The sequence below is a fragment of the Thermobia domestica genome, chromosome 3, assembly GCF_964235325.1.
Source record: "Thermobia domestica chromosome 3, izTheDome1.hap1.1, whole genome shotgun sequence".
In the NCBI taxonomy this organism is placed as follows: Eukaryota; Metazoa; Arthropoda; class Insecta; order Zygentoma; family Lepismatidae; genus Thermobia; species Thermobia domestica.
This window is the reverse complement of record NC_137456.1, coordinates 52,322,171-52,348,357: the sequence shown is the minus strand read 5'-3', so window position 1 is coordinate 52,348,357 and position 26,187 is coordinate 52,322,171. Positions and strand designations below refer to the sequence as shown.

At 34.0% G+C, this 26,187-nt stretch overlaps 1 protein-coding gene across 1 annotated transcript in view; it reads right to left on the bottom strand.

Moving 5' to 3' along the window:
- The window catches only part of LOC145681785 (uncharacterized), a 42,644-nt gene extending 25,477 nt beyond the window's left edge, over nucleotides 1–17,167 (bottom strand). Inside the window, exon 1 of the mRNA XM_081753395.1 lies at nucleotides 17,120–17,167. Coding sequence (XP_081609521.1) covers nucleotides 17,120–17,167 — 48 coding nt within the window. The remainder of the gene's footprint in view (nucleotides 1–17,119) is intronic.
- Nucleotides 17,168–26,187: the final 9,020 nt, after the last annotated feature.

Sequence of the window (26,187 nt, the reverse complement as noted above, 5' to 3'; positions counted from 1 at the left end):
CTTACAGTTTTCTCAATTTTGCCATATGAAGGTACTCAGTCTACTTTTCGTATTATTTCGGGACCGCGATGGCTCAGTGATGCCCTCCCCGCTGGTCTACTGATTAGCACATGCACTTTCGGTGTACGTTGTCGTTCTAGGTTACCTTTAAAGAAAGTTAAACAAGTAAAAAGCTAGTAAAATTAAGTAGAAACTAGTAAAAAAGCAGATAAACTAGTTAAATAGGCACGCTCGGTGTATCAGTTAAGTTTAAAAATGTGGTAGATTGTTCAGCTGTGGTGTATAGCATCTTTGGTTAGTTCCCTGCTCCCGTCAAGTGAGGTTTTCTGTAGGCAAGCACCCATTTCAAAAATTAACTTTAATCACTTATGTTGTGACTCCTGGTAAATAGTAACGTTGCATTTTCATTAACATTGGGCAAATTAAGAGTATACAGATTAAGAGGAAACCAAATATAGTCCCCAGTTTCTGGCAACCACCTAAAAGCGTACTACCGTATATTTTCATTGCAGACTGTTCCCATAATGTCTCGTGACTTACATTTTGCTAAATTTGAGGAATATATTTAACTATTAGTTTTATAGTCATTGTGAAGGCAATCGACTACACTACCATCATGACTTTTTTACGAGTTTATCAGCAAGGAACCATGTATTAGGTACAGTAGTCTAAAAATATTTGAAACTTTGATTTACTAGTTTCTTTTTACTGATCTTATGGATATATTATTCAGTACAAATGTACAATGAAATTATGGATGTCAGAATATATTTGGCCGCACAAGCATACGGAAAGTTACAATTTCATTTCGTTTCGTGAATAAGTTCCTGTATATATGTGAAACTCTATCTTTTGGTAGCTACTGGCCGCATTAAAATCGAACTTGACGTGCAAGTTGCATACCGTAAAATTAAGATATTTAAATTTAGTGGCCGAAGTTTTCTAGAAAGAGGTTCAGCTTTGATCCTATTCCCTTTTCAAACTTTTAAACTATGGTATACATAGTTGTCAAATTGTTTTGTCTCCTCCGTCTGTTAGCAGGCATAAGAGCGAAAACTGTGAGATATATTGAGAAGTGTTTTCTTCCTTTTCTTTTCTTTTTCTTTTTCCTTTTCTTTTCTTCTTCTTCTTCTTTTTTGCAATGGATTCAGTGTCACAAGAATTGATTGCATTTTCATCGTTTTCCATTTCTATCTATGAAAACCGAAAGTGGTTCAAATCAGATATTTCCGGTTTGAATCTTCGCCATCAAAGATCAAAACGAATAACAGATAGTTAGAAATGTTTTTCTTTCTGCAAACAATTAAACGTCTTGGGGAAAAATAATATGAGTAACTCTAATACCCTACCAAAACCAGAAGTGGTTCAAATGTTCTATTATTTTCAATTTTAAAACCGATTTACATAGACCAAAATATTAAGAACATGCTTTATACGTAGAGTCGATTCGTCATAACAAGAACAAACTCCATCTTTGCTATTGAAGCTCTCTTCGAACCAGAAGTTGCCTACATTATCATTCTCAATTTCAAAGACAGGTACAAGTTAACTTAAAAACCATGCAAACTAATGATTCGATAATTCAATCCTTAGTTTTATAGATTTTGCGCGACACAATTTCAACCTTTTCTAATGCTAATGGTAAATTAAATCTTAATTAAATGACATTAGCAGTGCCATTATTTATATAATTGACTCCGGAAACTATGAACTCAAGACTAATATCATTTATTTTTATTTATTATTATTTTTATTATTTTTTATTATTTTATAATTTTTTATTATTTTTATTATTTTATTTATTATTATTTATTATTTTTATTTTCATTTATTTTTACATGTCACTCCAGCTGGAGAATACTAATGGGATTGAATTTGGATTCAGTCGTCATTGGAAACATCACTGTACATCTTAGTGATCCTGAAAACTAAGAATTCATTAAAATCGGCCGTTTTCAGTCATTTTATGTAGCTCCTTCTATTTACCTAGGTGTATTAAGGGGTATTACCTCACATGGATCTTGAACTTGGATTTAGGGCATCGAAACTATCAGCAATCAAGTTATGTACCCCGGCAAATATGGATTTGACACTAGCATTGGTCGTTTCCGTTCCGACTAATAAAACATTCCTTTATTTGAATTGACAAGCTCTTTGAAATATTGTATCAGCTTCTGTCATATTGAAATTGCATAACAAAAATCACATGCGAAGACGAATATGACGAAAGGGTGAGAGGGGCTTCTTGTACAAGTTTTGTAACTAAATGAATTTCATTACTTCAGTATCATAGTTCCTTTGTCATAGAAGAAGAATGCAGAATCTGCAGTTTTTCTTTATGACATCATCCATCTCAGTCTTCTTGCACTCTCTTAAAATTGTGTTACTTGTGATTACTTACTAAGAAATCAGTCTCGTACTTGTAACATTGAACTTGTCATTTATTGCAATAGTGATTTCCTAGGGAACCATGTTACCTAGAATTTTCCAGTTGTTATGTTATAATGATGCATTGAAACCAATTATTTTCTGGTGCAAAAGGTTTTCAGTTCGATTCCTTTATAGGGCTTGACTTCGTTGTCATAGGATTATCAGTGAAATCATGTTACTTATTACAGGAAAAATTTTGCCAGTAGTGAACGATGGTGCATTGAATCAATTTACTATGGTGAAAGAGCTTCCCTCATAAAATTGTAAATGAGGAAAAGAAAAAAAAAACTGTTACGATACCATGACTCTGCTTTAGTTTTCTAAACGAAGTGAACAGTTTATCGTTTTGAGCTGCTACTGATTGTACTGTGGTGCTGTAATATGAGTGATTTGTATTAAATAACATTGTAAAGAAGATCGTTTTCGGCTGGAAAACAAAATGATTCATAAACGTGAACAAGTGCGTCTAATGCGAAAAGAGTTTTAGTTTGATCCTGCTGACGCTCACTATTTTAAATGAAGTTTTATACGGTAAAAGTATTCACAAATAGTGTGTGCCTACTGCTAAAACTTCATTACATTTTCATTTAAACCAATACAAGTAATACATTTGTAGTCATAAAATATATTCAGTATGTAATAAACAACATTATGTGTGTAAGTGTACGTGATGTTAGTCTAAACAGTCTTTTCGTGAGTGGTTTTCGTAAAATTATCGTTGTAGTATCTGTTCTCCGAGAACAGCTGAGGCCTGCAAAATGAGCTTCCTCGACTCAGTGACCTTGAGTGTTTCATGTCAATGAATGTTACGCATATCATTATCTCCATCAAATATTTTGTTTCTATTTTACATCGTGATGCCTCAATGATAAAGCGTTGACCTCCGGTGCGTTAGATCCCTGGTTTCATCTAAGCTAACGCCAAGTTGTCTTTGTGATGGACAAACACCTAGTGCGTCGGTTTTCTTAGGGTTCTCCTAACTATATTTATTCTATCATTGCATTTACCTTTCATCATGGTCTCCTTTGGCGTTGTTGGCACAAACGTGACAGGTAAAAGATTTAATTCGATTTGTTTTTTACGTATGAAATTGATTAATTAAAGTTTTGTGTCACTATCCTGTATTAGGCGTGAAATATAAAATCTGAACCAGCATGAGTGTTTTATGTTCACTTAATAGTACCGAGGACAGTCGTTCTTTCATAAAAACTGTTCCGGGGGGTACACGTACCATTGCGGTGTGCACTGCTCGTACTAATTTATTTATTTATATGTTATATACGTATTATTTTGGTCTCGTCCGGAGTGGCACCCTTAGAGCTCCGGGGGGCAGTGCCTCCCCAAAAACATGTCTGGAGGAAACACTGACAGAGAATATATGATACGTAAATCTTGTGTCTCTAGACCGCATAAGACGTGAACGACAAATATAAATATAAATATAAACGTGTTATTATAACGTGTTATAATAACATTTTATTAACTCACGTCTTAATATTCGCTAACCAAGTAGTATTTCATTCCTGGAGAAATTACAGATTATGTCCAGCCAAATGGTTACGACTAACCAAAGATAACAAGGTCGTTATACAAGCTTTGCTTGTCGTTTAGCGTGGAAGACCTGAGATTGATTCAAACGAAGCTCATGTGTTCCGCATTCCATGTTAATCAGTAGGTCTTATCCTTGGAGTTGAATGAGACGTCAAACTCAAAATCAACTCATAAAGTTTAGTTTCAAATTTTGATTTGAAATTTTCAAGTTTGATACTTCCTGAGTTCGAAAAAAAAGTTTGAATATTTGGTTCGAAAAATTTTGTTTTGAAAAGTTTTTATTTTCAAAATTCAGCTTGAAATCTTGAGTTTGTAAAATTTTATGTTTATAGGTTTAGTTCCAAAAAGACTGATTTAAGAATTTTAAATTTCCAAAAACTTGTTTTGAAATTTTTGGATAAATTTTTGAATTGGAAGTTTAAAAAATTGTTTTAAAATTTTATTTTGATTTTTTAAATTTCAAACTTTTGTATTGAAAATTTTGTTTAAAAATTTTTAGTTTCGAATATTTTTAGTTTGAAAATTTTTGTTCGAAACATTTTTAGTTTTGAAAATTTTGTTTAAAATTTTCTTAGTTTGAAAATTTTTAGTTTTCAAAAGTTTTAGTTTTTAAAATATTTGCACTTTGCGGAACCGTTTCGAAAAAGAATCAGAGCAGTTTAAATTTTGAAAATCTGGCAACACTGTTTCCATCATTGAAGTGTTTACTGAGCAACAAAACGATGAACCTTTAAAAATCGCTCGAACAATGAACCAATTAGATTTAAGTAAAGTGTAAAGGTGACGTCAACTCTTTATTTAATCCACGAACGGAAACGAGAGGTACTAACTAGGTCCAAAATCATCTCATTCCATCCCTTTTGTCCTTCTCAAAGAGTGAATATGTCCTTTCAAAGTTATCCATTACAAAATATTTGACAATTAATCACTGGATATGTTCATTATGCAATAACGGAAGAATGTCAATTATACTGACAACGAATAGGTAATCAATTGTAAAACAATATGACTGACATTTGCTTCTGGACATATAATTATAAGCCAATACACGAAGAAGCTTTTTAAACTTTGCAACATATTTATTTAATCTGCGAACAAAAACGACTTAAATTAATGTTGTTAGCCGTGTCCAAAAGCGCCCCTCATTTATATATTTTAGAGATATTCATCAAACGAACTGACATTGTACTCTTCGTAAAAGCAGATTCTGCAATTTCATAAAACAACCTCGTATATTTACCAACCAGCAGAAATGTGTAATGCAACATAACCTGCCCAAAGTCTGTCATGATCTTTCTATACCTGAAACTGCTCACACAGAAAACAAACTAAAAATTCTTAATGGTAGAGCGTTTACCACAGTGGTAGAGCGTTACCCTCTAATGTGTGAGACTCCTGGTTCAATCCCAAGACAAGTAAGTTTATGATGTCCATGGGTTTTCTTCTCCTTTTTAGTTCCGTTTATTTCTCACCATCATTGTTTCCCTTAGCCTCTCGTGGGACGTCAAACTCAACGAAATCGGTATTAAATTTCTGAAAACTAGCACCAAGGATCGGACTCGGGACCGTGTTCTGTTACATTCAGAAGATTGTAATGTGCATAACGTAGTTACCACGAGGTCCTACGTTATCCCAAATTGGTAATTTTCAAAATTAAGTGTAAACAATAAACATTTAAGGTATCTCTGTTCATCCCTGAGTATCATTTTAAGGAATGAAATGGATCTCGAAGTACATATACTATTATATCATATTTAAAAATTTGAAACTTAAGGGAATAATCTTAAGTACAGCTCCAAATGGATAAAGGTTCATACAAGTCCATATAAACATTTAATGTAATTCAGAAGATTGTAATGTGTATAACGTAGTTATCACGAGATCCTACGTTATTCCAAATTGGTAATTTTCAAAATTTAGTGTAAACAATAAACATTTAAGGTATCTCTGTTCATCCCTGATTATCATTTTAAGGAACGAAATGGATCTCGAAGTATATATACTATTATATTATATTTAAAAATTTGAAACTTAACGGAATACTCTTAAGTACAGCTCCAAATGGATAAAGGTTCATAAGTGTCCAAATAAACATTTAATGTAATAAAGCCCCATTAAAGGGAATGTCAAAAAACCTCCAAAATTGATCATTGATACCCATCAAAGGGAACGGGATGACTCCCAAATTTAAGAAGATGTGAACTATTGTACTCAATCATGTAACCATATCAAGTAATAAGGTCTCACCAAAGATGATAGGATACGTTTAAGAACAACTTCCGAAATTAATATTTTTATACTCATCGAAAGGAACAAGAAATGTACATTGGGCACCTTCTACTCCATTATACAACACTATAAGGTAAGAAAGAGGATAACAATCTCCAAATTTTATGCCGTAAAAGGAAACGAAATAGCCTCCCTCAGGCGTAGCATAAAACCACGTGAGCCAGAGAGGGCGGGGCGTGGCCTAGGGGAGCAAAATTTCGTTCGGCGACTAGGTGGAAAACTGAAATCAAATACAGCTAGGTGGGATATACATACACCCTGTACTCCAACACAACAAGATAAGGAAGCTGATAACAATCTCCAAATTTTATACCCATAAAACTGAACGAAATATACTCTCAGTGGGACTACCCCATAAAGGCGGAGCATAAAACCACGTGACCATAATAGAATGTGTCCTAATTCCACGTGACTCCTGACGTCATCTCAGGGGCGGAGCTAAGGTGGTCGCCCGTAATCTCGAAATTTTATGCCGTAAAAGAGAACGAAATAGACCCCTCGCTGGGACTGCGGTATAAAGATGGAGCATAAAACCACGTGACCTAAAAGGGGCGTGGCCAAACATCACGGCACACTATGACGTCATCCCAGGGCCGAAAATAAGGTGCGCCCCAGGGTACAGGTTGGCCAATATTTCGATGTGACGCCGGACGCCATGCTCCAGGGGGCGCCAAAAGTGCGGTCAGCTGCTGCCATTACTACTCACGGAAATGGGAATGGCGGGTAGTTCATAACAACTAACTACATATTTTATACGGTTTACCAAATTTGTTAAGATCATCAAGTCTAGGAGGCTTAGGTTGGCTTGTCATGTAGCTAGGATGGAAGAAAGTATTAATGCTTCCAAAGTCTTAACTAGAAGAATCGAAAAACGGCCATTAGGATGATCTAGGCGCAGATAAGAGGATAATATAGAGATGGATCTCACAGAAATAGGAATATAAAGTAGAAACTGGATCCAGTTGGCCAAGGATAGAAGTCATATGAGATATTTTGTGAACGCGGCATTGATTCTCTGGGTTCCGTAGGCCATAGAGTTAGTTAGCTAGTTAGATTGATAGCATAAATCGCCTCTCGATATCTCTTGCCGTTTTGTTCTTATGAGGATTAGCCTTGAAAATAAAAATGGTTAATTTGTACCACTTGTGATTTGAATGGAGGTTAACGCAGGAAATGGAAACTATTCTTAGGATGCGAAATGAATTTCAAGAAGCATCTCAAAATCTTTTTCCTTCTATCTCCGTGGAATTGAGTATTCACGCTGAAAGTTGTAGTAAATTTCAACTAGTTATGGTTCGATAGAATGTTGCGTGTTGTGTGGATACGTTTTTCTTATACACTGAATCGATGAAATACTCTTTTGTTATATTTGTGTGTTTCTTCTACGGAGATAAACATTGAAAAAAAAATGGTTAATTTCAATTACATTAGGTTCAAATAGATGGCTAACGTTGAAATTGTAGCTCTCTTTTGGACTCTGAATCGATTCGAAAAATCCGCTTCCTGATGTTCCTTACTGTCATTGTTCTGATACATGTTGATAAAGGAACAGACGAACAAAGCTGTTCTCTAAAGTTATAACCTCTCTCAAAAGAGGAAAACTAAGAATTCATTATATGTTTAACTCGTGTTTAAGATACATTGACGAATTACAATTTATTTATCCCTTGACCATATAATTTTGCTTTCGCTGCATGGCTTTCTTCTATGTAGGGATTCGCTGATTTTTTTCAAACCTTAATATTATTTTTACTAAGCACTCCCTTATAAAGAAAAAAACTTTCTTCGGAGATGCCATCATCAAATAAATATGCAGCATTTGATATCTACTTGCTGTTTGAAAATTTCGGCATTCGTTAAAGCATAACTCTCTAATATCTATTTTCGACGATACCCAGAAATTGTCGAAAATAATAGTTGAAAGAATTAATTTTTTGACCCCTTTTGTTTTGAATTCTTCCACCTGACCCTTTCTTATTTAGTATATGACTCGAACCATAATATTAACCTCAGCTCCGATTACTAAATAAATTTCATTTTCGACGTTTCCTTTGCTTAAATCGAGCAAATTTCTCAAACATGTATTATGGTAATATTGTGCAATTTAACGCGCATTGCAGTAATTAACTAAGTCACAGTTAAATTTTATACTAATTTCTTTGGAGGGATTCATTTTAAATAATTCTCCCTCCCAAATGACCATACACAACAAATGATGCATGAGCATATTTGTAATGTAACAATAGAAGTGCAATAGGTACGGTTCAACATAAAAAATTCATTTAGAGTACATTCATAAACTATTATCGTCTTTCACAGACCTTTCATTCTTAGTGCTAAGTTGTTCCATGACATCAATTTCTATTGAGCATTAAGCTAGCATCTGATAAGAAATGTGTTCTTAATGGCCTACCATTAATACAAAAAATGTAATTTATATTTATGTTTAATAACACCCATTATGAAGTATAGAGCAAGGTAACTTATATTGTGAATGTTGTAAGAATCCATTTCCTGTCTCTAAAATAAAGAATGGCCATTATTGCATCCATTAATCTATTTTCAGGAAGTTACAGATATAGTCATGCAGTGCTAGAGAATTATATTGTGTTATCTTTCAAGTTGGAACTGAAGAGAAACAGAATGTAGAAAATTACGTAATGACATTCCGATTTCATATAGTTAAAATTACAATTTTTGTAGATATTTTGTAAGTAATTCCTGTTTCATTGTTTTAAGTTTTCAAAGTAGTAACAATAATAATTGATACTGTGACTAATGCACTAGTTGCTTTGTTAGAAGTACCAATGTTTTATTCTACACAAGTATCGAATAAGATACATTTTACTACGGAGATAAAATGGTGAAAATAATAACAACTATTTTTAAAGTGTTTAATTTTATGATTTGTATTGTGCAACTGACAGCAATTTGGTTCGTTCATTTGATTCTTCACAATACAAATCAGGATAATGCCAAAACTTCCTTTTGGTCAATATAAATACCAAAATACATTAAAATTACCTATTTATAGAAAAATCCATAATCAGGCAGCTCTAAACTATTTTAAGAAAGCTGGCTACATAAAGGAGCTCGACATTTGGGAGCCACATTCTCTGTCTCCAAACCATTAAGTTTTTCGAATTTCTAACTGCTAATATCTATTGAAACTAAAAAACTAGAACATTGTTTACCTGAGTGATGAATTGGATAGAGAACTACAAGAATTGTGCAAAATAGATTGTATCTGAACTGAAAAGATTTATAATATATGATAAAACCATGTGATGTCAAGACAAGGTTTGATGTGTATTTAGTAGAATCGAAAGCGTACCACGACCAACTGCCGTATGACAGATCCACAGGCTTGGTTCTATACTAACGACAATTACCGTGACTGCATCTACCTATAAAAGAAATCGGGTTCACCTGGTCAAAAATATAATGTCATATACAACTCTGGCGACATGTAAGTTTTTTTTTACTTTGCCGAGACTAGCTACCCGCCTAGGGTTACGCCTCCATGGGGAAAGAGAAGTTTGAGAATTGGGAGGAAAGGACTGAGAGAGGGTCTAGGGTATTTTTTCATTATTTTATTATTACTTTATTTCATAATATATATTATTCAGAAGGTGCATATTGCTATCTTTGCGATAACAATCATGAAGTAGGGGAATGTCGGCATTGCTAGATAAATTGAATACAGTACACTGTGAGGTTGAACAATATTTCTTTATGGGGGTTAAAAGAGGAATGAGATAACTATGAGTTGAGGTGCACTTGATAACACAAGGGTGATTGTTAGAGGACAGATGCAAGTTAATCTTCTCTCTTGGGTTATGTTCCAATCTTTGATGAAAGACAAGGGGAAGCCCTGTTAGTAACAGAGGACTACTGTGCGGAATGTGACAACATAATATCAGGTGGAGGATGGTCGATGAGAAAAGTACTAGTGAGTGGAAGATTGGGGTGGTCGGGTGGTAGACAGTAATTATACAATGTGGAAAGGAATGAAAGGGAAGAATGTGTGCTGGGATGTAAAAGACCAAAGTTCTTATGAGCGTCAATAGTATCACGGAGGAGCGGGTGATGAAAATCGAGACGTGCCCAGAAATATTTAAGGCGAAGCTTTTCCAGATGGAATAAGATGTGGGGAAAAGACATTCGACAGTACAGAATATGAGTTAGACTGGGAAGTTTGATACAGTAAGCGATAAGAAGGGCGTATCATTCTATGACTTTTAGTTTGTGATAATAGGAAGGAGAAGCTGCAATCCAGGCAGGATGACCATAAGCTAGCAGCGGGATAAGAAATACTTTGTGTGTGTTTAAAAGGAGTTTTGAATGAAGACCCCAAGCTGTGCCGGTTAGTTATTTATGTAAGTTAAGTCGACGGTATGCTTTTGCTGTGACATCCTGTAGATGTGCTCTCCAAGTAAGGTTTCTGTCTAAGGTTAGTCCCAGGTAATTGACTGTTTTAGAAAGCGGAATATGGGTATCATGAACGGTGAGATTCAATAAAGATGAATTGCGGTGAGCTTTTGAGGTGGGAATACTGTTTTTTTAGTTTTACTTACAATGAGATGAAGAGTGTATCTATCGCATCTTGTAATGCTTTTATCAATTGATGAATAGTGAGGCTTACTGCAAGAAAGGCCATTTCGTCGACATATTGAAATCTGGACGTTGGCAGGAAGTGGAGGCATGTCTGCGACATACAGCAGGTAGAGTAGGGAGAGAGAGAGGAGAGCCATGGAGCACATCGGAATATAGGAAAATGAAATGTGACGAATGCTGATTGATGAAAACGTAAGCGAGGCGACCAGATAGGAAATTATAAATGAATCGTATGTATGCAAGTGGAAGGCTAAAATTGAGTAACTTGCAGAGAAATCCCTGATGCCAAACTTTGTGCCGGGAGGTTTATCTGGTTTAATAAGCATAAGAACTTTAGACGTTTTTTATGTAGTAGGTATGTATCCGGTACGCAGTATAATAGTATACATCAAGCAAGTGGGCTTTCTTTCACATTGCGGTACGAGATGTTTCCGATGCCTGAAGCGGTGTTGCGTTTTCGGGTAATTCCAATCGGGATCTCAGTATGAGTGATGGGGGCAGTGAGTGGTTTGTGAGAAGAGGCTGTGTGATTTACATCAGGTTGAAGATTAGAAAACCAGAAGTTAAAGTTCTCTGTGGGATGATGACGAAAGGAAGCGAAGGCATTAGCTTTATCTTAGTCTGAGTGGAATGCTTGATAGTGATAAATGAGTAGATAGGACGTTCTGGTGTATTTTCCGGTGAGTGCGTTGAAACGCTTCCAATATTTTGTAGGATGAGACGTGTCAAAAAGTGAATTGCAAGCCTTGATCCATTGTCTTAATTTGTAAGCTTTAACATAGTTGGAGACTGTACGGTGTAGGGCTCGATGATGTTTAAGAGCTTCAGGGTTTCCAGATCGTACGTATTCTTTATAAAACTGGCGGGAGCGCTATATAAGAGTAAGATATTGTGTGGTGAATATATAGAATTAGGAATGAACTGTTCCGAGGCCACTTGTATGTGATTAGTGATATGATCCAAGTTAGAGTATAACTCATCTTCCGTAGTAGGAGGAACGCATTGCTCAAGAGAGAGAGTTAAGTAAGTACGATATTTAAACCAATCTGCTTTATCATAACGGAGAATGAGACTTGGAGGGAGTGATGTGTTGGTGATAGAGGGAGTGGATACTCGGAGGCTGAGCTTAATTGGGACAGGATCGCTACCTATAACATCTAACCGCATTTATTTAACGACTAGTAGGAAATTCGAGAACTTGACTGTGAGATTTAAATTCCTACACCGTATAGTCTGTACGTAGCCCTATTAGACTGCTATTTGTTTCGGCGGGGCAAGGTGGCTCAGTGGTAGAGCGTTCACCACTAGCGCATGCGGTCCCTGGTTTGATCCCAGCTCGCGCCGTGTGGACTTCCGTGCTCGTGGGTTTTCTCGGTATTCTCCAATTTCCTCCCACTTTCTTCATTCCACCATTTCATGTATTTCTCATTATCACCGTCTCCGTCGCCTTTAGCACAACGGACGTAAAACTGAAAAATTTAATTTCATTTTCATTTTTGCTGTTTGTTTTGGTCTCTGTAGAACCCTTGTGAATCATATTTGATTCATTTCAGAAGAGGTGTGTGAAAGCTCGCATTACAATTTTTAAGCACATAAAATTTTATAAATTATTGAGTTCCTCCTAGCAGTAATGATGCCAGCTGTAAGAACTTTCCTGCCCCTGGGACCCTGTTCTAGGATTTATTAAATTATGTGATTATATGGGCATGTATTGGAGTTCAATTACTTTCAGTCGGCATTGGGACATTGATGCTAACCTCTTGCAATTTGGGAAGGGTACATTTTTCAATCCTTTAAATTTTTGAGATTGAAAAATTCTCAAATTTTCTATAGTAATATAGGACCACTATAAATTTGAGTGGTTCATCTCGTTCCCTTTCATCAGTAAAAAGAAACGCTAAAAATTAGTATGACCACTTGTTTGCCACGAGGTCGATCATTGATAAGCGTTTTCTTACCTTATATGATTATATGGATACGAACAGGAGTTCATTTTCCTTTATAGGGCATGGGCACATTGACGCATCCCTTTGAAAATTTGAGATGGTTAAGTAGAACCACCCTTACATTTGGCGATAGTAAAAAAAAACATTGATTATTAAATGCTCTCTAGGACTCTACAACAAACATATATAACGTTATAAATTTGGTTGGTCCAGCTCTTTATTTTCTATGGGTATAAAATTGTCAAATAATAGTACGGTCACACCTGTTAGCCACGAGCTCGATAATTCACCTAATTTATTCCTTTGATGAGAGTATATCACATTATATAATTTTATGAATGAGTACAGGGTTCATTATCTTCATAATACATGAGTATATTGGCAGCGCATTCTTAAATTTTGTAAGGGAATCATCAGTCCTTTAAATTTCGAAATTTTCGAAAGCAAAATTTGGTAAATGTTTGGTAGGTCCCATTGTAAATTTGGGGAACTCAGCTTCTGTTTGTGGTTAAATAACTACCAAACATTGACATGGGCACTTGTTCGTCACGACGTCGGTTATTTCCCTATTTTTTTTTCTTTTCTGATGATGCTTATCATCCTATATGATTAAATGAAAGAGATTAGGGATCCATTCCTTTTATAAGGAATGGGTATATTGATGCTTTATCTTAAATTTTGGGAGAATTTATTTAGGGCTACCACTTAAATTTGGAAATTGTCAAAAAGTGAAATAAGGTAAATATTCTCTAGAACGAACTGTATTTTTCATTAGTCTGGATGATTTCCCTTACCGGTAAAAGAATATCAAAATATATATATATAAAATACCAAAGCAATACATTGTATAATGTGAAGTTATTGACATTAAAATTTGCTGGTTTTACCTCTCCTTTGATAAGACTTTATTATCTTGTATTGCAGTAGGTGTGAGGATTTGAATTCATGACATGGGCATGTTGATATGCTACAGTCTTGGAAGAAAGCCACACATGACTACTCCTTAAATTTGGAAACTGTCAAAACACAAAATTTGACAAAAAGGGTGTTGCTTATTTCTTTTATGGGTAAAAATAAATATCAAACAATTAGTATTGTCAGGTAGTCGGTTAATGACCTATTTTTATGAACTTTTATGATGATATGATTTAATACATGTGGTTATTCTCCTTTCATAGAATTAACATTTGGGTAGTGTAGATAGGGCCACTGCTTAAATTTTGTAATTGTCGAAAAACAAAATTTGTAAGAAAGTGAAATAAGTTAAATATTCTCCTTATTATGTTCTAGTATAAGGTACGATCTTTCATTGTCTTGCATAATGATTAATAAGATATAATGTAACAAGATCCAATTGCCTATCATTGGAAGAAGTACATTTCACTCATTCTTAAAAATGGAATGTAAAAAATAAACAAGAAATCCGTAAACGTATTTTAGGACTCTTTTAGATCTAGATGATCAAACCTTTGTCCTTTAAACTGTATGAAATTGTTACTGAATAGTTTTTCATTTCAATTTCACACTTTGACCCTTAGCCACAACACAAAGTCTAAAGTGACAGGTGAAAATTTAACTTTAAAGAAATCTGGTTGCTTAATCTCTTGAAATTACACATTTTTGGGGCAACTGAATCCGATAAGCAACCTATTGATGTACATAATATTTTCACACTACAATTAATGTACATAATATTTGAACACTAGGATGAATTATAGTGTAAGGTTACAATGTAAAAACAATTATCTGATAAATCTATTGATATACAACAATACTTTGTACTTAGTCGTAACTCACCGGATAAGGTAATTATTTTTGATGAAATCTAATTGGTTTATCATTGGAAACTTATTCTTGATGTAATCTGATTGGCTGATTACTTGTAGTTATTCTTGATGCAATTTGATTGGCTGATCACTTCCAATTCCTGTCTTCGTATTTTGTTTAAGACTTTTGTTTATCGTTTTTCGATATTTTATACAATTTTAGGAAACAAAATGTATTAGTTGCAAAATTTTGTTTTTAAAATTTTGTATTATTTTTTTGTTTAAAAATATTTTGAAAATTTTAGTTTTAGAATTTTTATTTTGAACATTTCCGTCAACTTTTCAGTTTCTACTCACAGATAACTCTGTTTAATAAACTGAAAACCGTTTATTTCTTAATTGATTATTTAAAAAGGCGGATAATGTTTGACTATTATTCGTGAAACGTGTTTGAATTTGGAATGCACTTAAATTTCAAATGTCCAAAATAAGATCAGTTTCGAGGGTAATCAAATCTATTACAGAACAGCATCTACGAAATGGCTGACTCGTTGCTAATTATTTTTAGAACTAGTACAAACGTACTATTTAATTCTATGTTTTGTTATTTTACTCTGATTAGGTGTTGTGTCCCACAGGAATATGTACAAATAAAATGTGATGCAGGAAGTATTTCCTTACGAGTCCATCAAGCTAGAAACATGAGATTCGGCTTATCACACATTTAAAAGCGGATTCTAAGGGGATGAAGAATTGTGATTACATCTTTAAATCTATTTTCGTGAACAAAGAACGAGCATTTACACGTATTCTTTCACATAAGATGAAATCTTAAATAAATAACAATAATGAGCTTTGATGCAGTATTCATAATTTGAAGTAATTGAGTATATTCGACGACTGTCTTTATGAATTTCCATCATCATTATATAGCCTCAAAATCACTCTATGACAAAACATAATGTATTCCCAATATGAATTGTTTTACTTATCTTCAATGAATAACCAAATATCTTTCGATCTCAGTAATAGCACTATAGAAAATTACAGATATGTGGATAGCAATCATACAATAAATGCTAATAAACTGTATTATGCTATAATCATAAACGTAAAATCACATGCATACTAGGAATATAAAACTCTTTAAATATAACATTTTCTTTTCTCTTAATTGATAATATTATAAATTTTATACTGTTCGATAACTGCAGTGTAACCATTAGAAAATAATAAAATCTGTCTCCCATATAATAAACATCAACGTTAACGTCGATCATGTATTACAAATAGAAAATTAAACTAGAAGTTTCAGACAAAATAAAATGACCAATCATGTTTATGTGCGTGTTTAGCTCAGAGTAAACTGGTGTTAATGGTCAGTTAACAGTATTGACATTTATGAAACCGCTTCAGGTCATAAGAGATAGATAGAAGCTATTATTATAGATATACACAGCTAAATGCGTTTATTATGTTTATATAGTTCAAGCAGATCAGTATCATAAGTACAAAAGAAGAGCATTTTTGCCACGTGTAACTTCTAGTGTTAACGTCTTCTTTCCTATATTCGTATTAGATTCAAGTTGTGGATACCTTTTTTAGTAGTGCGTGACTGCGTATTTAATAATATGAGTACTACAAATAATATGGTATGGTGGTAGTAAAATATATAAGGTAGTTAATCCTAAAAGTAAACTCATTCATTTTTCATTGTAAACACACAGTCCTGCCTAATTGTGTTATTAAAGCATGTGACGTTTGAAGCGAGAGTCCATATTCGAAACCCAGGATGATCACATTTGTTATCTCTCGCAAGTTTAAGCTAAACATTTAGCTCCACTAAACAAAAATCTAATTTGTTCTCTGAAGATAGAATCACCATTAACGCAACGAATTCTAAATTCAAATACAGAAACTGATGTTGTAAAGTAAAATGTACAGTTATTAATGAAGTGGGCGCAAATCGTGTTTATATTTATAAGGTCTGAATTTGCTTTATATTACTAGTCACTAGATCATATATCATTTAAAAAGACAATTACGTTAGTGAACTCAGTAAAGTGCATTTCAAAGTGACGAACCTACCACGTTCTTTGTAAACATTTAAAGTTAAATATAATTATTTGAATGCTTACTTACAATGCTTTCCATCTCGAAATGAGACTCCACTATTGGAAAAATATGATCATATCCTTAAAATTGGTCTGGAGTCAATTTTAAACTACTCCTTAAGCGACGAATCTTGGATCCAAGCATCTTTACCTATGAGATTAGGGGGTCTTGGTATTCGGCGATCCGTGGATATGACGATTCCTTCCATTTTAGCGTCCTACCACGGATCTCTTCGTTTAGTCGAGGCTCTTCTTCCGCAAGGTTACCACCTAGACCCAGATGGCACAGTTCAAGAAGGCTCTACCAAATGGAGAAAATAACAGATACAGATTTTCCAGAAATTAACAAAAGAGGTTCTCAGGCATGTTGGTACACACCAATTGCAGCGAATTTTCATGAACTTACAGTCAGTTTTTGCTCCTGAGGATAAAGCCAGGATTCGTGCTGCCTCATCCCTACATGCTGGGGCATGGTTGAATGCAATACCCTCCCCACCATTAGGTCTTCATGTGACTAATGAGGCATTTCGAATCTCTGTCGCCTTAAGATTTGGTGCTGATATTTGTGAGTCACATCGCTGTCCAGCTTGCGAGGATCAAGTTAATCAACGTGGTCTGCATGACCTTTCATGCATGAGGAGCATGGGTAGACACGCTAGACACTCCTCTGTGAATATCATTTTACGAGCCCTTACTACAGCTGGAATTCCTTCCATACGTGAACCTTCAGGCTGTTGTCGTGCATATGGTAAACGACCTGGTTGCATGACATTAGTTCCTTGGTTGAAAGGCAAACCGCTAGTATGGGATTTTACGTGTTCAGATGCATTTGTCTATTCAAGTCTCCCTTTAGCTGTTATGAATTCTAGAGCTGTTGCTAGTCGTAGAGAAGTAGAAAAGGACAGGAAATATAACAACCTCCTTGATAAATTTATTTTTCTCAAATTTCCATAGAGACTAGTGGTGCTTGGGGACCTGCAAGCCTTCATTTTATTAAAGAAGTAAGCAGACGTGTTTCTACAGTTATTGGAGATAATCGTTCAACATCTTTCCTAATTCAACGCATATCTATTGCTATCTAACGTGGCAACGTGTCGTCAGTTCTTGGCACCTTACCACATGGAAAGGAACTAGATGAGGTGTTTCTTCTCTAACACAAAGGACAACACTGAACATTTATATAACTGGATGACATACTACACAAATGTAATATCATTGGATGGCGTAGAAAAGTAGACAGTAACATTAGATATGATACCGTTGATACATGGTTTTCTACCCCTTCCTTTGGTTCGACTATCGAAATATAATTCCTGCTGACTTAATTATTTTTTCGCAATTATTTCATAAATTTATTTAATGCAATTTTTACAATTTTATTCAAATTATTGTATTTTTTTGTCATTCTGTTTGCAATTGTTGTTCCATTCCTCATTTATGCCTGTTGTTATTTTATCTGATGGTTGAATAATTTTGAATTGTAATAAATATCGCACGAAAATGTATTTAAATATAAAAAACTTCTAGTTTACTATTATTTGAAAATATATTAGTCTTGCAAACTACTTAGATCTTCAATTTTAAAATTCCTGTGGAAGTTTCTAGAGAAATACCTGAAGGCAAAACATTAGACAGCGCCGAATTTATCTATATCTGCCTCTCACATGTAGATAAATTGATAGTGTAAAATTGATATTGAAATTAACGTTGAAACTATAATTTACAGTCAACGTGTACAATTGATATTGTTTCAGATTGATTGGATTTAATAATTACACATCAGTTTGCAAGTCTTTTTCTTACCAATGACTATCTAATACGACTTGTTCCTAAGAATCGAAGATATAATATTAGGTCAACATCCCAAAAAATGAATTTTAGTACTGTTATATGCACATTAGCATAAAAGCATAAAAGCAAATTACATAACGCATATTTAAAAGATCCCTTCATAACAATTAGGACACGTTTTTATTTTGACATACAAAATTCAAGGCTGGGACAAATATATATATTTCTCTAGGAATTTAAAAAGAGTGTTTCACTAAAAGTCATGTTCAATGAAAGACAATGACACATTTTATGTTAAATCCTTCTTAGTTAATATTAACAGACAGCTCGCCATGGAAGCAGTTTACCAGCTATAACAACAGTGTTACCAATTGAATGTACATGAATGGAAAAATTTCAACAAAAAGAAACAACAGAAAAAATCAGAACAAAAATTTATTTATCTGGGGTCTGTCAGACCTTAGAATTTCCACGCATGGGTGTATATATACAATTTAAGATGTGGTATAATATATCCATAATGCATTTTGAAAGAGAAACGTCAATGTAAACTTCTTCTGGGAGAGAATGAAGAATGTACTCAGCTACATAATGATATAATACACAAAATATTCTTCAAATAGCGTATAACAAATGAGAAACATCCAAAGTTTAACCTCTTTACCCTGAGACAGAACAAGCAGAATTGAGAAAATTTACAGAAATATGTGTATTTTCTAGTCCTATTGAGTAACAATGATGCCACATATCATATTTATTCGTATATATCGAATGAAATTTGGATAATGTCAATAGTGTAGAATGGTTCACTAGAAATGTACATGGGTAGCCATCATTAATGGTTCTTGTGAAAGCTTTAACGATTTGACTTTGTAAAAAACAATCGAGATAAGCGCTCTAACTCCCTATTATGAAAAACTATAATTCAAAAATTCCCTTACTTGTATAATATATAAACCATAGAAAACCACCCATACATTTGGTGTTAGAACTGAAACTTTTAGTGGATCGACTCTACAATCAAGTTTTCCCGAGGTAAGTGCCCCAGTCACTCATTACAAGAAACATAATTCATGAATTTGCTTTCATGTATTTGATAAAAAAAATAGCCACATTTAAAGTCATGTTCACGCATTAAGATATTAGCGATTTGACTTCTTTTAATGAACTCCGAGAAGATAATCGATTTACACATCTCTCGCAGAAAAAAATAACAAAATTCTAAAGTTCACTTTTCTTCAAGAGTTACTTCTTCCTGAGTCGAAAAATTACAAAAGCATTTTCAGTCCATCTACCCTGAGTAGTTCTCCTGGGTTTCCGTTATTCACACCAGGAAATGTTTGGGTGGTACCTGACATACAAGTCCCAGCCGCTTCGTTTCTTCCCTTTACTCGAGTACTGTGGTTGCAGAAGGACATCATCCCTCATACTTGACTGCTTATCATGGGTACAGACGTCGGAAGGCCAAACAGCCAATTCCTAATTCTGTTCTAACATTAAGATCATCTCAAAAGAGACATAGATCATTCCATGGCGGACTGGGTTCACCTCTTAGTTCTTTGGTTTCAGTTTCACATATAAATTGACTCGGTTATTGTTTATTCAATGTCATTAGCTTAGATATTTTTCTCCATTAGTTGTATGCTTACATTTTTTCGACCTTATTCTACCAAATACAAGTAAGATGATCGAAAGTGGGTAAACGCTTCTTGACAAGTTCATTAATATGGTTTTTAACGACTCAAACTGTTGATCGGCAGAAAGGATTATCTATGAAGTATACAGTAGATAGTACTGATATATAGTAGATCACAGATGATGTTGGAGTAGTTGAGGAAGGCCAGGGAGAAACTATTTACATATTTATAATAACAAGATCATATTTGGATATCAATTTGCAGCTATAACGTAGATAGACGAATTGTTTAGCAGGGATTGAACGGTGTAATGCAATCCAAGACAAAGCAGAAGGATCCCTGAGAAATGGTCATCACTGTACACTTAACGTTGATGAATAGCATATGCCCTCACGAATTTCGCTTCTTGATGCTCACTATGAACCACTCACCCACGTTTATATTCTTAATTTGTAAATATTATTCTGTTTCATTAACTTTCATTCATTACATGTATGTACTATCATTGTCTCAACGATCACTTAAGGGTCCACTACAGCAAAGTTAAACTACCGCTAATTTTAGAGTCTTTCTTGTTACGTGTGATAATTTATCACACTATATTTATATAAAAAAGTTAATATGGTCATTGTTTTCCTAAAAGGTTATGTTATTAGTTCCTCAACTATTGGGTAATTGAGCGCCTCTAGTGGAAGTTTCTGAACCGCATACTTTCGAATGAGCTGCCGGTAGACTGAACAGCCATTCGAAACGATATGTCGAACTGGGCAAGATTAATCTCGTCTTGATATGTAAATGTATAACGGCGATAATGAAAGTTGAATAGTTCTACAAATATAGTGTACTAAATCGAGGATTACGTGAAGTTTATAACAGTTATTATATTATATACCTATTTATTCGAGTGAAGTTTCGAAGTTTCAATATTTGGTGTGTATTTATATAAGGGTTATAAGAGGCGTACCGAAACATTCCTGCCGTAGGTGGACTATGGTTGTTCATAACTTAATAAGTTGGGTGAGTGTAATTTTTTATTATAATATATTTTCTTTATATATTTATATTTCATTAGGAACAAATATATATTTCAAATTGTTTTGATAAAATTCAGGAAATCTAATAGATAGTAGAATAATTATTGATAGATATTTTTAAAGCGTACTTCTTGTTGTATAATTTCATAGTACCATTCAACCTAGCTTTTAAAAGCGAGATAATTTCTGATAAATGTTTTAAATTTCAATATAGCTGTTAATTGTTATATTTTGATGAAATTATATTTCTGCATTTCATATTTATTTATCTAGTAATTTTGTTATAAAATTTTCAAGTTTGAAAACAGATATTTCATTATCCGTATTATCTACTATTCTCACTTTTCTTGAAGGATTGAAGATTAAAATTATTTTAAAAAGTAATTGCGATAGGTATAGTAAAAATAGACAATAATTTAGGACGAAACCTGATAAGGATGTCATAAAAAATGTGAATGCTAACTTATAATTATATCCTTTATTCATTGAAATTACAAATCCCGCTAACCATTATTTGTCCTGGTTTATATAACCAGCGGCCCAGGGCGGAGCACTTGGAGGCACGTTACGTTCTCTAATATCTTCAAACCAAATAAAAAATATTCTAAAAGCAAAAACGTAGTGAACTAGACAGTACGATTTTGCATGTGACACCGTAATTACAACTCATCTATTTGCTTTTGATTTCCAACTGTAGATACATTAAGCATTTTTTGTTAATAGGGCATTTTTTGTTATTTCTGTAAATAGCGACATACCAAAAGTAGATAGGTGAATTGTGGTAAAGGTGTCACAACCAAAATTGTATTCACTAGTTCCGGACGTTTCTGGTTTTCGAATATTTTTATTTGTTTTGAAAATATTACAGAAAAAACTCTGAAATTAGAGGTAGTTTAATTTCGCTGTATTGAAGACCTTTAATCTCTGTTCCGAAGGGTAGAAAGGGCTTCATCCGTTCAAGATTCGTTGCGTTTTATCTTAAAACGTATCCTATAATGTGTTTCCCATACAGGATAGTGTGTTCCCTATAATAACCCATATTAAAATTATGATCCAATGTCGCGAGTTAAATATAGGAGGTCAACACAATCCTTTCAGTTACATGTTCCTCGTAGTAACATTTATAATTAAATGTCAAAATCATGTCTTACCAAGTTTTCTTGTCGCATTCATGTTCTGATATCTCGATTTCCTAATATGGGATACGAGTTCTGATGGTCAAATTTATAATAATATGGCATAATCCTACGTTGCCTAGTTTGCTTTCTTGCACCCGATCTATACTACATTATTTCACAAAAAACATTAAATTCCACATCAACATTTACTAAATACTTGTAGATTTATTATATGTAACAAGTTAGAGTAAAGCTCGAGTACGATATTATTTACTTGATATTCAATATTTAACTGACCAAACAGCTTGCCAAAGCAGGATGAATATTAGGCCCATAAATCTTGATTTAGAAAGTGGGCTTTAATTTCTAAAGTGTGATAATTTTTTTGCAATCTTAAACACTTATTTCTATACTACATTATACTAATTGATAACAAAAATAAGATAGGCGTAACTAGGATTATGTGAAATTCAAATGAAGTTTGGAAATATCCTACAGAATACAAATCTCGCTACCGTAGAACTTCATATTTGTTTATTTATTTTTCCAGATGTATTCTGCTCATACAGAAGGCGTCATCCATGGACTTTGATCTGCCACAAGATTACGATAAAGAATCACCTCCAGTTGAAGCTAATGGTAAGATATATATCCTATATATTTTAAAAATATTTTTACTTTGTTTAGATGTACAGTATTACATTTGTCTTAAATACATATTTGGTGAACGTAGAAGTACCTGTAAAGAAAAAAAAGAATAGGTTATTAAGTTAAACAAGTTTTATGTACAAAGTTACCAGATATTAAGTTGAGTAAATCAGCCTATGTCATAATGTATATTCGTCCTTATCAGATATGATAGTATAATTATCATAAGATAAAAATGAACTATTAATATATACATAATAACACAGTCACAGTACATTCGGACGTATTTAGTTAGGTGGATGAGAACCTCAGCTTTGCAGCACACCCTAGATAAATCTGCTTCTAGTTTGACGGCTTAGGGATCGCTAATTTAGTGCACTCCCATTTTGAGACCACGTCATAACGGATAATGTAATCAACGTTGGGCGATCAAGTTCTGTACAAAACTTCGCAAAACATCTGCTGAAACTAATGAGCCTACAAAGAGTTTGCTTCCGTTTGTGCATGTTACGAGGTTTTCATGAAGTTTAAGTGATCCAGGAATGGGGAGCGATGATTGTACTCTGAACGGCCCTTAATAACTGAAATTGATGAAATGTTTTGAGTACGTGAGTTGTTTAATGGTGACCACTGAATGGGTGATTGTCTTTTACGTCACGTCTGAACTTTCAGAAAAACAGTATTGAGAAAGAATTGAAAATGCGAAAGATGTGTGCTATGCTGGTCCCGAAATTGTTGATAGACCAGGAAAAGGCTTATCGAATGTTGATTGCGAGTGAATTGAAGAAACATTGGGGAAATTGAACCGGGTTATTTGAAGAACGTTATTTCTGGTGATGAAGAGAGGACTCTTCAATACGACCCAGAGTGCCAAATGCCACACTGGCGTCCTCGAAATAAAAGAAAGGAGAATGAGCAATTCTAAATTGAAGACAATGTTAATTTTTTTTATCCAAGCGTGTGGTTCACAAAGTTTGTACCTCAAGGAAAGGCCGATACCGCTGCCTACTACTTGGGTGTTTTGGAAATATTTCGTAAGAGCATTATCCGCGTACAAAAATACATCATCACTATTTGACTGTTACATCATGACAATACGTCCAGCCAGGTGCCTATGAGCGACCACGAGTTTCTAGTGAAATAAAACAAGACAACGTTATCTCAGCCAACCTTCAGTTCTGATCTCGCTCCATGTCGCTAAGTTACCATTATTAAGTTATAAATGGCGTTCGATGTCGAATATAGTTGTGCGAGCTATAATAATTTATTTACTGAATGACAGAATTTAAAAACACGTGAGAAAAAAAAACAAATGGGTTATGTTTCATATTGCAATGGAATGGATTGCGCTGTAAATGATCACTAATTTCGCAATTGGATTGAAGGTTTAAAATATGTATAATTTACTCATCGTATTGAAATACATCTTTCTTCATAAGCTCATAATATTGCCCAAGTCTTATTTGGAATAATTGTACATTTATTTGAGAAATAATTATTGACTATTTTATCTGTATAACACCAGGATCTATTATAGTGTCTCTCCAACGATAAAATTATATCTCCTACTAAAATCATATGATTAGTTTATACTAAACTGGAAATGTTTAATTGTAGAGTACATTAGCAAGTAAAAGCCGACATGCATAAATTTACAACAGTAAACATCAACATGCACAATGATTTTTTTTGACAAATATAACTTACATAATTAATCTTTGTACTAATTTAAAATAAACTCATTAATTGATATACGACAAGATATTATACTTAATATTTGAGAAACAATGCTGATGTATATTTATGATCCCCGTGTACGGAATGCTATGGTCTAAGAAGCTTGCTCAATGTACATGGGATTTCAAGGATTTCCCCTGTGACGAAACGCTCATTCCTACAATATAAAACCTAGAGTAGAAACAAATACGTAACGCACACACCATCTCAAAGCGATCCAAGGTGAGGAAGGTGGAAGTATTTAATTGCTTGGCACGATCTATACTTTATTTGACTCCTTTGGAATCAGTTGGTTATTGGTTAAGGGACCATCCAGACTGCTTTAAAACCACAGCCTCACTAAAACCACTTTGTGATTCTACAAGACGAATTGTGGACATTACTTACTGAAGTATATATATATATATATATATATATATATATATATATATATATATATATATATATATATATATATATATATATATATATATTTAGGGATGGCCAAAATTTTCCGGAATCCGGATTCCGGAAATTTTGTTTTCCGGAATCGGAAAATTTACTTTCCGGAATACGGAAAAATTCCGGATTTCGGAAAAATTCCGGAATTCGGAAAAATTCCGGAATTCAGAAAAATTCCGGAATTCGGAAAAATTCCGGAATTCGGAAAAATTCCGGAATTCGGAAAAATTCCGGAATTCAGAAAAATTCCGGAATTCGGAAAAATTCCGGAATTCAGAAAAAATCCGGAATTCGGAAAAATTCCGGAATTCGGAAAAATTCCGGAATTCAGAAAAATTCCGGATTTCGGAAAAATTCCGGAATTCGGAAAAATTCCGGATTTCGGAAAAATTCCGACATTCGGAAAAAATCCGGAATTTAGAAAAATTCCGGAATTCGGAAAAATTCCGGAATTCAGAAAAATTCCGGATTTCGGAAAAATTCCGGAATTCGGAAAAATTCCGGATTTCGGAAAAATTCCGACATTCGGAAAAAATCCGGAATTTAGAAAAATTCCGGAATTCGGAAAAATTCCGGATTTCGGAAAAAATCCGGATTTCGGAAAAATTCCGGAATTCAGAAAAAATCCGGAATTTTTCCGAGATCCGGAATTTTTCCGATTTTACTTTCCGGATTCCGGAAAGTAAAAATTCTGGAATTATCCATCCTTAGCTAATAGCTGTTAAAAGAGAAACACAATAATGAATAGGCTATATATACTGTATTAATTTCTTGTAGTTGGATATGTCTTTATCATTTACGTAGACAATTGCTACTGCAGTTATTTACTACTTTATGAGAAAGGTCTTATTTTCACACACAAAAAAGTCGCCGGTATGTCTCAAACATTATCGCGTTCCCACCTGCAGCTGCTCCAAAGCACTGCAAACTACTTTTTAATCAGGCGAAAGGCAGTGAAGGAAAACAAATCTCAACAAATATTCTAATAACATTCGCTTATTGTCAACATACCTACAGTGAGCGCAGAAAGTGTTCGTACACCGTGCATAGTTTATATTGAAAACAGCT